At 35.1% G+C, this 13,528-nt stretch overlaps 2 protein-coding genes across 3 annotated transcripts; both read left to right on the top strand.

Annotated features, from left to right (window-relative positions):
- The first annotated feature begins 3,408 nt into the window (after window positions 1-3,408).
- On the top strand, window positions 3,409-5,554 carry LOC125203306 (uncharacterized). Its single transcript, XM_089062043.1, has 2 exons — window positions 3,409-4,187; window positions 4,274-5,554. Exons 1-2 carry the CDS (start codon window positions 3,409-3,411, stop codon window positions 5,481-5,483), a joined length of 1,989 nt encoding a protein of 662 aa, XP_088918169.1. The 3' UTR covers window positions 5,484-5,554.
- Window positions 5,555-8,198: 2,644 nt separating this feature from the next.
- LOC125205010 (uncharacterized) lies at window positions 8,199-10,434 on the top strand. 2 transcript variants are annotated; one of them, XM_048103797.2, is made up of 3 exons: window positions 8,199-8,990; window positions 9,084-9,790; window positions 9,887-10,434. In XM_048103797.2, the coding sequence occupies exons 1-3, from the start codon at window positions 8,200-8,202 to the stop codon at window positions 10,306-10,308; spliced, it is 1,920 nt and encodes a 639-aa protein (XP_047959754.2). In that variant the 5' UTR covers window position 8,199; the 3' UTR covers window positions 10,309-10,434. The 2 variants fall into 2 exon arrangements, with proteins under 2 accessions (XP_047959754.2, XP_047959753.2); XM_048103796.2 differs by having other exon boundaries at window positions 9,084-10,434.
- Window positions 10,435-13,528: the final 3,094 nt, after the last annotated feature.

Genomic DNA, 13,528 nt, shown 5'->3' with positions numbered 1-13,528 from the left:
AACTTGTGCTTCAACATCAGTTCAAATTATATTTTTTAGATTTTTAGTATTTGTTTTTTCCAAATTAAGGGCGCGCGTCTTAATGTAGATCATATATATAGAGAGAATAAAATAGAAAAGTGAATAAAGTAGGAAAGAAAAAAAGATAATTATTACCATATCGAGAAATGACTCTATATGAAGGAACTTCCCAAAATGGAAAAGCGAATCAACTATGGTGGAACGGAGGGATTACTAGTTATTCATACTAAATTTTTGCCTAAATTAATTAACACAATTTATTATTACTATCAAATTTGAGCCATGATGGCTTATCCAACTCTTACAACTTTATAAATAAGGACGTCTAAATGTACATCATATAGAAATGCTGTAAATCTTTGAGCTGAATTGAAAGAGAAAAGTAAAAGATATAAAGACAAAATGTAAGGACAGCAAAAGACAAGCAACGACACAAAGAGAAAGACAAAAGACAAAGGCAAATACATAGAAATAAAAAAGGAGATTCTTGAATTGGAATTGAATTAAGTGGTGATTTATACATTCTTTTCTCATATCGGAAGTTTCGTATGATTCGTTCGATTCCAATTTATGTGAGCTGGTCACCTATGAAAAAGCCTAATTAATTTCATGCCTAAGTGGTCAAAGGGATTTGTTTGAAAGTTGTTGTTGAGTCGTACTCCATATAGCAATAACTATGATACAATGGTAAAATGAAGCACAAGAATGAATATTTTGATCAAATAACATATGCATAATTAATGAACGAAGCCGGTAGTGAAGACCAACGAGTGTGAGGTTTATAAATAAAATAAGCTCTCTCTTCTAATAGGCCGGTCTCTAAGGACGAGATTTAGTGTTGGACTATCTGTTGCCATTCAGTGTGGGTCATTAGAATCCGTAGCACCCACCCACTCTGAGAAAAGCAAAAGACTAATGCATATATATGACTAATGATTAAGTACCTCTTTAGTTGTTAAGTTGTGATTCAACTTCACTTCAAGTTATAACAGTAAGAAATGCTAAAAACCATTCAATTGAATTCAAAGAAAAAAAATTAAAAGATTAAGACAATACATGAGAAAGCAAAAGACAAAGAGTAAAGCAAAAGTTACATTCTTTCCTCATATTGGAAGTTGTTTTCTATTCTTGTATTCCAATATATGTGAGCTGGTCACCTCTCTAAGATTCTAAGCCTTAAGTAATTTCATGCCTAATTCAATGGTTAATGAAATTATATGAATAAAAGTTAAAAGTAAAAAAAAATCAGGAAATAAAGCATTTTGACTTTGATGTGTTGTTCTGTTCCCAACAACAACTAATAAGTTGTGAGCTAGAGTGGATAAAACTAATTTATAAACAAAATGGGCCTTATAGATTCACAAAAGTTGTAATTGGGCCGTTGGATAGTATTAGTCACCCCTCCGCGAATAAATATCCTCTCTTTGGCCCGACTTAAAATTTAAGAAATGTAAAAGAAAATATGTGAAAGTGGAATGAATCAGTGCAATGCAAGATCTATTTATTAAAAATAGTAAAAAGTAATAGAACACGTAAGTGCAATGCAAGGTCTATTTACTAAAAGTAGTAAAATGTAATAGGACACGTAACGACGGACGTACTGAAAATAAAAATATGGGAAGAGTATAGCAACAGATGAGGTAATATTGATGTAGAGTGACCGCACCTCATGTGAGTGAGAATTACCAAAATTAGAAACAGACTAATTTTTATGGATAAAATCAAAATTTAATACTTGTTTCGCTCACGAAAAATAATCTTATTTAGGATGACACAGTTTTAATAAAAGAAATAATAAAATAAGAGAAAAGAGATAGAAAAAACAGATAAAGTAGAAGTGTGAAAGACAAAAAGTAACAAGAGTAAATGTGAAAAAATGAAAAGTACGAGAGAGTTTCTATTTTGAAACGTGACTATTTTTTATAGATACTTTAAAAATGATAAAATGAGACTATTTTTCGTGAATGAAGGGAGTATAAAAGGGAAACTTACACATACCATTAAAATAAGTGCTGATTAGCTCCAATACAACAATTCTAACGTCAAATGAACCAAAATTAGATGACGAGTAGATGCAGTAATATAAGTATAGGAAAGTGAAATAAGAACTGGAATATTTTCCACTTCATACAACCATCACATTAGAAGAACATCAAAAAATAATATTTCTGCAACTCTACGTTAAAATCGTTTTCTATAAACAGTACCCTTTTCTTGATAAATTCACCCTGAAATGGTAGAACATGTATTGGTCTTGAAAAAATTGTGATTGGGCTGAATGAACATTTTCTGGCCCAACTAAATACATAGAGCCTAAAGCCTCGATTTAATTAGAGTTGGAGTAGTTTTCTTAATCATTTAGTGGCTGTTTGAGGACAAAGAAATAATATATTTTAGTGTTATATCAATAGTAAAGTAATCATGCAAAGTTAAATTAGACGTGATAGAAATATGATTATTATATACGAAAGTAAAAGACGAATGAGAAAGAGAAGAAAAAAAGAAAAAGAAAAAGAAAAAGAAAAAGAAAAAGAAGAGTTGTTACTTAAATATTCCTTCGTTCCACCCCAAGTGATATAGGTGTATAATTTTTTGGGATGTCCCATTCCAAATAAACGAGACTCCTAATGACGGACAGAGAGCAAATATTTTAATATTCATTTTTTTAAATCATGAGGTATTAATTAACACATTATATAGTATACGGAGTACACAATTATTCATTCGCTTTTGTGCCTAAGTTAAACATGTGCAATGATGGCTTATCCAACTCTCACGACTTTTTATAGGAGTAAGAACGCTACTTTAAAATCTTTAAACTGAATTTAAAGATAAAAGCAAAAGATAAAGACAGTTTATGAAAAAGCAAAAGACAAATCACAAACAGAGAAAAGCAATAGTTACATTTTTTTTCTCATATTGGAAATTTTGTACTCCCTCCGTCCCCGAATACTTGACACAGTTTGTCATTTCGGTCCGTCCCCGAATACTTGACACAGTTTGATTTACTAAATATGGACACTAAATATGCCCCTCCTTGTTCATTGAATTTACACATTTATGCCATTATACTCACCATTCTCATTCTCCCTCCCTTACATTTATAAATAGTGTGGGACCCAAACTCCACTACACACCTTCATTTAATACAAAGTCAAACACTTTCTTAATTCCCGTGCCGGGTCAAACTGTCTCAAGTATTCGGGGACGGAGGGAGTATGATTCTTCTATTCTAATTTATGTGAGCTGGTCACCTATCAAAGCCTAAGTAATTAATGAAAGTAGAGCATTCAGGAGATAAATATTTCCATAGCTCTCAAGCCTCTCTTGCACACACAAACATAAGAAGTAAGAGGAAATCACACACACACACACACACGCACAACAATGAGTGGGAAAGTAGAAAATGAGATAGAAGAGGAGAGAGAGATGATTAATCATTGGAGCCACGAGCATCCACTTACTTTGGTGGAAACTCGTGAAAGAGAATACTGTCTTTGGTGTGCTGGGTTTTTGAGAAGTGGAGAGAAAGGTTATGGGTGTAGCCAGAAATGTAGGTCTTCATGTGTACTGCATGAAGACTGTGCAGAGGCGCCGAGGAATATCAGACACGCAATGCACCCTCAACACACACTCACTCAACATTTATCCGGCTTCGAATGGCGAACGCCCTGCTCTATCTGCCAAGACTACTTACAAAACATCTTCTACAGATGTACGAGCGCAAAATGCAGGTTTCAGGCGCATATCAGATGCGCACAGGGAAGCGACATGATGTATGGAGCCGAAGATGACGAGCGCAGCATCATACACCATCCGAGTCACCCCAACCATGAATTGAAGCTGTTTAGGAGGTTTTGCACCTTCAAGTGTGATGCTTGCGGCACCACACATGCCAAAGGGAGTTCCTACACATGCCTTGATGTCGACTGTCAGTATTGGATCCATCAGAGATGTGCTTCATTGCCTCATACCATTGAACGGGAAGGCCACCATCACTCCCTCTCTCTCTCTTTCCATGTCCCGCTTCACTATCGCAAGTATAACTACCGTTGTGAGGTGTGCAGAAAATTTTTAATATCCAAATATTGGATATATCATTGCGAGCTTTGCAGCTATGCTGTCCATCTCAACTGCGCCTTCACCAAATCGTCCCACGTCACAAGGTATAATCATCCATGTCTTTCTTCATTATGTAAATATGATATTATTATACGTGTTGAAATGTGTGTTTTTGTTGCGTTGCTTGTAGAGAGAAAGGGATAATGGAGTTTCCAATAAATGATGTGGCTGTGGGTGAGGACCTAATTGGAGCTTTTCTAAGGAGACAAGGAGTTGATGCACATACACTCATCCCTCATCATGATGTTGTTGATTATAAGTTCCACCATCACAAACTCACATTAGTCTCCTCCTCAGCATCATCATCACTTCAAGAAGAAGAAGATGAAGAAAATAGTGATGATGATGATGAGGAAGACTACTCTTGTAGAAAGTCGGAGTTAATATGTGATGCGTGCATTACTCCGATATTTCTAAAACAAACATCATCTTCTTCTTCTTCATCTTCTTGTTCAGGTAGTAGTAGTAGTAAAGATTACTACTACATGAGATGCAGCATGAGATCATGCAAATACTATCTTCACTTGGCGTGCTTCCACTTGCCACATCAGATCTCTTCTCTTCCTCTCCTCCACCAACATGAGAATGAGAATGAGAATGATCACAGCCTTGTCCTTCAATCCGGTGACAAACATAAACCATGGGAGTCGACATATTGCAGACTCTGTTGTACACATACGAATGGTCTGTATTATGCCTGTACGAAATGTGATGATGGCTTCAAAGTAGATATAAAGTGCGCTTCAATGCCGGAAACCATATATCATGCAGCTCACCCTCCACACACCCTCAACCTTCTATCAAAAGAAGATACTGAGATAAGAGCTTCCGATACATCATGTGATGGCTGTAACGATCATTTCTGGTGTGCTAATAATAGCTATGCATGCGGCAGCTGTGATTACATCGTGCACTTTGAATGCGCGGTGCTGCCGGCATCAAACACCAGCCGTAGATGGGACAAACACCACCTGCTGCTTTTGATGCACGATGCCACTCTAAACCGTCCCGGTGATTTCTACTGCAATCAATGCGAGAAACAAATGAATCCCAAGCGTTGGATGTATCACTGCCGCAGCTGCGATATATCCTTCCATCCGAGATGCCTTGTCACTACATCCGACTGGTTTAGAAACATCAAGTTTGGTCAAAAATATGTGATAGCCGGAGCTCACCGCCACACTCTCACCTTCCAACTTCTCACTACAAAACGCCGCTGCGACGTTTGTCGTGAGTATAGGCATGGATGGGAAGGATTTTACTGTGCACCGTGCATGTTCTTCCTTTGTTACTACTGCACAAAAATGATCAAAGATGGCAACATTGAGGCTGTGGATTGAAAAACAAAACTAAATGTTTACCATTTTATTCTTCTACATTTCATACCGTATTTGTTTGAGTGTGTTTGTTATTTCTAATTTAATGAAGCTTGCTTTCTAAAATACACTTGCTCAAATTTTTACGTCTTTAACCCGTGATTATGTGTTTCTTGGTAGTGATTGAATATCAGTTCAAATACATATTTATTTTTTTCAAAATCACGATGTATTAATGTTCACCATATAAGAGTATTTCCTAAATTAAATATGTAACCCAACTTAATATAAAATGTGAGCAACGGTGGATAATCCAACTCTCAGACTTTTCCTAGAAGTAAGAAGGCAAAAAAATCTATGAGCTGAATCCAATGCAATATTGTACTTGTGAGAAAAGCAAAAGACAAAGACAAAAACAAAACAAAGAGGAAAAATAAAAAAAAGGTGATTCTTTGATTGAATTAAGTAGTGATGTCTTACATTCTATTCTCATATTGGGAGTTTTGTATGATTCTTCAATTCCAAGTAATAAGTTGTGAGCTGGATTGTTTTTTTTTCTAAAAGATAATACTACCTCATTCAACATTCTTTTCTCATATTTGAAGTTTGGTTTATTCCAATTTTCTCACGTGTTTCTGAAGGTTTGTGTTATTATCAATCAATCAATTTAATATGAAAGCTTTATTTATTAGAAGACTAGGTTACCCTCACCTAATCAACCTACTATTATAGACCCCATCTTCTTCATGAACATGGCATGCGTTCTCTTCTTCACACACTCATACACTAATTAAAAACCTCTCTACGTACACTAGCAGTAGGGCATTCTATTTCTTTGTTGTATTAACTTGTGATTTAATTTCAGTTCAATATTCACTTTTTCAAATTCAAGACATATAAATGTATATCATAGTATACTACTAGTAATATCAGGACGAAATGATAAAAATCTTTGATTTGAATTCAAAGAAAAGAAGCAGTAATAATGTCTCATTGACATAACATTTCTTTTATATATTTTTTTTTGTTAAAAAATGTCTCATTGACATAACAAATAGTAATAATGATTTTAGCCAGCCCAATTGTAGTGGTCTAAAGGCCATCAATATCCACCAGTGTAAATTGGGCTGAATAAACCTTTTTAGTGGCCCAACTAAAGTCAATAGAGGCCTAAAGAGTAGTATTCTTAGCCATATGGAGCAGCATATAGCGGCGGTTTAAGGACAAAAATAAAGTACTGCCTCCGTCTCCCAAACTTTGACACATCTTAGCCCAGTACAGATTTTAAGAAATGTAATGAAAAATGAGTTGAAAAAGTTGATGGGATTTGGGTCCTACTTTTAAAGTATTAGTTTTATAATAAAATGTGAGCAGGAATGAGTTAGTAGAATATGAGATCAACTCCAAAAAATGGTAAAAAGTGAAATGTGTCAAAATTTAAGGAATGGATCGATAACTGTGTCAAAATTTGGGGGACAGAGGTAGTATCTAATATCTTAGTATCATACTCCATCAATAGTATTGTAGTCATACTCATACAATATAAAATTACACGTGATAGATACTCCATCGTCCAAGAAAGATTGTCCCATTTTTCCATTTTCGTCGATTCCACAAAATTTGTCCCATTTTAATTCTTACCATTTTTGGTAGTGGATCACATATTACACTAACTCATTCCTACTCACATTTTATTATAAAATTAATATATAAAAGTAGGACTCATGTTCCACTAACTTTTTCAACTCACTTTTCATTACATTTCTTAAAACCCGTGCCCAGTAAAAATGGGACAATCTTTATGGGACGGAGGGAGTATATGATTATATCGGAAAAGGAAAAGGAAAAGGAAAAGGAAAAGGAAAAGAGAAAGAGAAAGAGTTGTTGAAAAGATAGTATTCCTTCATGTACCTATTAAATAGGAGTACCTTATACTCCCTCCGTCCCAAGATAAGCGACTCATATTCTTTTTTGGGACGTCCCAAGATAAGTAAGTCATTTCCTTTTTTGGCATTCTCATTCTTACTTTTTCCTCTCTACTTTATTAACTTTCTTACTTTATTCACATTTCACTTTACTAACAAAATCCCATTTTCTTAAATCTCGTGCCGAAAGTTTTGGCTCACTTATCTTGGGACGATGGAAGTATTTTTTTTTTGGGACGATTTTCAATAAATGTTCCATTTTATTTTTATTGTTTGTGGTAAGTGGATCTCGCATTCCATTAACCCATTCAACTCACAATTATTATAATATTCTCTCCGTCACTCAAAAATAGGAACTTTTGAAATGACATGAATTTTAATGTAAAATTGATAACGTAGTGTGTTACTGGAAAATGAATCCGGTCTCATTAGAGAGAGAAATTTTGAAAGTTTTCATTTTTAGGAGACGGACTAAAAAAAAAAAATTCTATTTTTAGTATATAAAAGTGGGTTCACGTTCCACTAAAATTTTGACCACTTTTCTTTATAAAACTAAACAATTTCTTAAAACTTGGATGGGCCAAATATGTGACATTAATGGGGACAGTAGGAAGAAACAGTTTTTTATGTGTGTGTCTAATTGAGAAAAACAAAAGATACGAGATAAAGGGAGAGTGAAACACTTTGATTTTTGTGATACATTATTCATTGCTGACATGGGAAGTTGTTGTATGATTCCATAGAGTACTTTTCACTATATATTCATAAGTTCGTCTGGACACCTCCTCACACAAACACAAACACAAACGATAAGAATGAGTGAGAAAGTAGAAAATGAGATAGAAGAGAAGGAGGAGAGGGAGATGTTTGATCATTGGTACCACGAGCATCCACTTACTTTGGTGGAAGCTCGTGGAAGAGGAACCTGTTATGGGTGTCTAAGGTATTTTACAAGAGGAGAGAAATGTTACGTATGTAGCCAGAAATGTGGGTCTCCCTTGCTACTGCATGAAGACTGTGCAGAGGCGCCGAGGAACATCAGGCACGCAATGCACCCTCAGCACATACTCACTCAACAATTTTACATTGAGGATTTGGCAGGGCGGTGTTCAATCTGCCAAAGGACTGCCTTGAGAGTTTTTTACACATGTGCGGATGCAGAGTGTTCGTTTGTGACGCACATCAGATGCGCGCAGGGAAGCGACATGATGTATCCAGCTGAAGATGGTGAGAAGCAGAGCAGCAGCGGCATAAGTCATCCGAGTCACCCCAAGCATCAACTCTTGTTTCTGAGGAGAAGTTGTTCATTTAAGTGCGATGCTTGTGGCACCACACGGAGAGGGAGTTCCTATGTGTGCAACGGAGATGATTGTGAGTATTGGATCCACGAGAGATGTGCTTCCTTGCCTCAGAATATCCAAAGGGAAGATCACCATCACTCCCTCTCTCTCTCTTTTCATGTTCCACCTCAATATCTCAGATATGACTACCATTGTGATGTGTGCATAAAAAGATTACACTCCAAACAATGGATATATCATTGTGAGCTTTGCAGCTACGTTGTCCATCTCACCTGCGCCCTTGACAAATCTCTCCTCACCACTCGGTATAATCAATACTCTTGTCTCATTCATATCTTTTTGGAAAAATTGTTGGTTTATATATGTTGAAATGTTTGTTTTTGTTGCATTGCATGTAGAGAGAAAGGGATTATGGAGTTTCCAATGAGTGATGTGGTAGTGGGCGAGGACCTAATTGGAGCTTTTCTAAGGAGACAAGGAGTTGATACATATCCACATTCACTCATCCTTGATCATCAAGATGATGTTGATTATGAGTTCCACTATCACAAACTCAGATTAGTCTCATCCTCATCATCATCATCATTTCAAGAACAAAAAGAAGAAAATAGTGATGATGATGATGATGAAGAAGACTACTCTAGTAGAAAATCGGAGTTAATATGTAATGGGTGCATTACTCCGATACTTGTGAAACAAACATCATTATCATCATCTTCTTCTTCGTCTTCTTGTTCAGGTAGTAGTAGTAGTAAAGATAACAACTACTACTACATGAGATGTAGCATCAGCTCATGCAAATACTATCTTCATTTGGCGTGCTTCCTCTTGCCAACTCAGCTCTCCTCTCTTCCTCTCCTCCACAAACATGAGAGAGATTACTGCAGCCTTGTCCTTCGATCCGCTGACAAACTTAAACCATGGGAGTGGTCATTTTGTCTAGTCTGTAGGAAAGATACTAATGGTCTGTATTATGCTTGTACAAAATGCAATGGCTTCAGAGTAGATAAAAAGTGCGCTTCAATGCCGGACACCATATATCACGCAGCTCACCCTCCACACCCCCTCAACCTTCGTTCTGCACAACATACGCTTAAGAGACAAGGTTTCATCAATTGTGATGCCTGTGAATACTTAATAGATGAAGATAACAGCTACGAATGCGGCAGCTGTGATTTCAGCGTGCACTTTAAATGCGCAGGGCTGCCGGCATCAACCACCAGCCTTAAATGGGACAAGCACCACCAGCTGCTCTTGACTCACGACGCCACTCTAAACCGTCCCGGTGATTTCTACTGCAATCAATGCGAGCAAGAAATGCATCCCAAGCATTGGATGTATCACTGCCGCAGCTGCGATATATCCATCCATCCGAGATGCTTTCTAACCACATCCGGTGAGGATAGAAACATCAAATTGGGACAGGAATATGATGTGAATGCAGAAACCCATCCACACCCTCTCACCTTTCAACTTCTCACTACAAAACGCCGCTGCGACGTTTGTGGTAAGGATAGGCATGAAGAGACTGGTTTTTACTGTGCATTCTGCAACTTCTTCATTTGTCTCAACTTCTGCGGTGAAAAAATGATCAGAGATGGCAACATTGAGGCCGTGGATTGAAGAAAAAGCTCAATTTTGGACTTATGTTCTTGTCTTACCTTATTTGTTTGAGTGTGTTTTAAATTTAATGAAGGTTGTAGCTTGCTTCTTTTTAAAATTTTTACAGTTGCTCAAATTTTTACTTCTCCATATCCATAAAAGTTAAAAGATTAAGGGCATCTTTCTTAATTAGTTATACGTAACCTGTGATTATGTGTTTCTTGGCAGCCATTGAACATCAATTCAAACAAATATTTTGTTTTTTCAGAATCAGGACGTATGAATGTTCATCATATACCACCCTCAAAGTTAATAATATGATTTTTGGGTTGTGTTAGTGTGCTAACTAATTTACAGTAATAACTAATAACTTTCAATATTGTGTGTTAAAATTATCAATACAAAGACATAATTATATCAATACAACATGTAAATTTAAAATGTCAACACAAAGAGACATAATTTTATCAACACAAGAAGATTGATAAATTTATGTCTTTGTGTTGATGTTTTTAACATACAAAATTGATATTAGTTATTAGTAATTACCGTAACTTAGTTAGCATTTGAGCACACACCTATGATTTTTTTACTAAACTAATACTATAACCAAATTTAATAGTATTATAAAATATGAGCAATGATTGCTTATCCAATTCTCAGACATTTCCTAGAAGTAAGATGGCAAAAAATCTATGAGCTGAATCCAATGCAATATATGTTGTAGTCATGTCACAAACTGTGAGAAAAGCAAGACACAGAGACAAAGATAAAGAAAAGAGAAAAAGAAAAAGATTCTCTGATTGAATTAAGTGGTGATTGCTTCATATTCCTTTCTCATGTTGGAAGTAGTGTATGATTCATGTATTCCAATTAATGTAAGCTGGTCACCTATATGTAAACTTGTGATTCAACATCAGTTCAAATTAAATTTTTTAGATTTTTAGTACTTGTTTTTTTCAAATTAAGGGCACGCGTCTTAATGTAGATTATATATATACATTGCGGGGTAGTTTGGTAGGGTAGATAACTACTCTATCTCTATCTTGGAGATATTTGACCTAAAATGAACAGTAAGATAATTATTATCATATCGGGAAATGACTCAACTATGAATGAACTTTCCAAAATAGAAAAACGACTCAACTATTGTGGAATGAAGGGATTACTAGTTATTCATAGGAAATTTTTTGGCTATATTAATTAACACAATTTATTACTACTATAGAATATGAGCAATGATGGCTTATCCAACTCTCACAACTTTTCAAATTAAGTGCTGATTAGCTCCAATACAACAATTCTAACATCAAATGAACCAAAATTAGATGACGAGTAGACGCAGTAATAAATAAAGCAACATAAAAATAATAATATTTCTGCTTGTTTTCGACAAACAGTACCCTTTTCTTGATAGATCCAACCTGAAATGGTAGAACTTGTATTGGTCTTGAAAAAATAGTGATTGGGCTGAATGAACATTTTCCGGCCCAACTAAATACATAGAGCCCTAAAGCCTCAATTTAATTAGAGTTAGAGTAGTTTTCTTAATCATTTAGTGGCTGTTTGAGATTATATCAATAGTAAAGTAATCATACAAAGTTAAAGTAGACGTAATAGAAATATGATTGTATACGAAAGTAAAAGACGAAAGAGAAGAAAAAAAGGAAAAGAAAAAGAAAAAGAAGAGTTGTTACTTAAATAATCTCTTACCCATCTAAGTGATAAACTTTTTCTTTTTGGGATGTCCATTCCTAAATGACACATTTGTGAGTTAGAAATGTCTGTCTACTTTTTATTCTCTCTTACTCTATCGTCCGCTATTAGGAGTCCTAGTTTATTATTTTAGTCTATCCACCATTGGGAGTCCTGGTTAATTTTTGCTATAAAGAGTAGGTAGACCTCACTTTCCACTAAACTTATTTCAATAACATCGAGCAAGAAATAGTATGAGAAAAGCAAAAGACAAAGACAAAGACAAAGGAAGATTGTTTGTGTGAAATAGTACTCCCTCCGTCCCACAAAAGATGGCACACTTTCCTTTTTAGTTTGTCCCACAAAAGATGTCACATTTTCCCTTTTTGGAAAAAGTTCTCTCTCACATAAATATAAAAATTATATTTTCTCTCTCCATTTAACACACAAAACAAAACCTCCTAAAATCTTGTACCATTTACAAAGTATGCCAACTTCTCTGGGATGGAGGGAGTAGTACTTTGGTATTTGTGATACATTATTGATTATCCTTTGTTGAGATGGAAAATATTTCCATAGCTCAAAGGTCTGTGGACACCTCCTCACACACACAAACGCAAAGAAGTAATCATACAAAGTTAAATTAGACACACACACAAACACAAGAAGTAATCATACAAAGTTAAAATAGGCGTGATAGATATATGATTACATCAGAAAAGCAAGAGACAAAGGAAAAAGAGAAATATAAAAAAAAAAAATAGAAAAAGAGAAAGAGAAAGAAAAAGAAAAAGAAGAGTTGTTATTTAAATATATAGTACTCCACATTGCTAACCTTAGATGTTTTGTGTGATTCATTTTTGAAAAGATCATGAGTCATTAATCAAAGAAAATATTGTCGGTCATCTAATGATATATTGCGCAAATCATAGACTAAAAAAAAATTACTGAATGGAATTGCATGTTTGACAAGTTAATCAAACACACAAAAAACACTCATTTGTTGCTTAATTATGCAAATTTTTGCTATTTAATTAAGCGACGTTCACTTTTCGATTTTTTATCAAGTGATTTTCAAATTTTAACACAGTATATAGTAATTTTTAAACAACTCCCGTTACAGAAAGTAGTTTTGTTGAATTGGGATTGGATTTTTGAAAAAAGGAGTTTTGACTGATTTGTTGATGGATTTAAGTCTGAATTGGGATTGGATTGTTGGAAAAAAGGAGTTTTGACTGTATTATTGATGGACTTAAGTCCCATTGTGGATGCTCAAAAGCCAACCTCGAGTTTCCCTCTTCAACTAATATATGAGAAAAGCAAAAAACAAAAGACAAGGGTAAAATAGTACTCCCTCCGTCTCGGATAATTTGACCCAGTATTCCATTTCGGGCCGTCCCACATAATTTGTCCAATTTCACTTTTTACCATTTTTGGTAGTGGACCTCATATTCCACTAACTCATTCTACTCACATTTTATTATAAAACTAATACTTTAAAAGTAGGACCCACATCACATCAACTTTTTCAACTCACTTTTTATTA

This window comes from Salvia hispanica, chromosome 6 (assembly GCF_029641045.1).
Source record: "Salvia hispanica isolate PSC_SH4W2 chromosome 6, Shi_PSC_v1, whole genome shotgun sequence".
NCBI classification, from domain to species: domain Eukaryota; kingdom Viridiplantae; phylum Streptophyta; class Magnoliopsida; order Lamiales; family Lamiaceae; genus Salvia; species Salvia hispanica.
Note: the sequence above shows the minus strand (reverse complement) of the source record. Positions and strands in the feature narration are given on the sequence as shown.

Coding starts and splice junctions, on each gene's coding strand:
- LOC125203306 (XM_089062043.1), top strand. CDS start 3,409: ATGAGTGGGAAAGTAGAAAATGAGATAGAAGAGGAGAGAGAGATGATT. Junction 4,188..4,273: donor AAATCGTCCCACGTCACAAG/GTATAATCATCC, acceptor CGTTGCTTGTAG/AGAGAAAGGGATAATGGAGT.
- LOC125205010 (XM_048103796.2), top strand. CDS start 8,200: ATGAGTGAGAAAGTAGAAAATGAGATAGAAGAGAAGGAGGAGAGGGAG. Junction 8,991..9,083: donor AAATCTCTCCTCACCACTCG/GTATAATCAATA, acceptor CATTGCATGTAG/AGAGAAAGGGATTATGGAGT.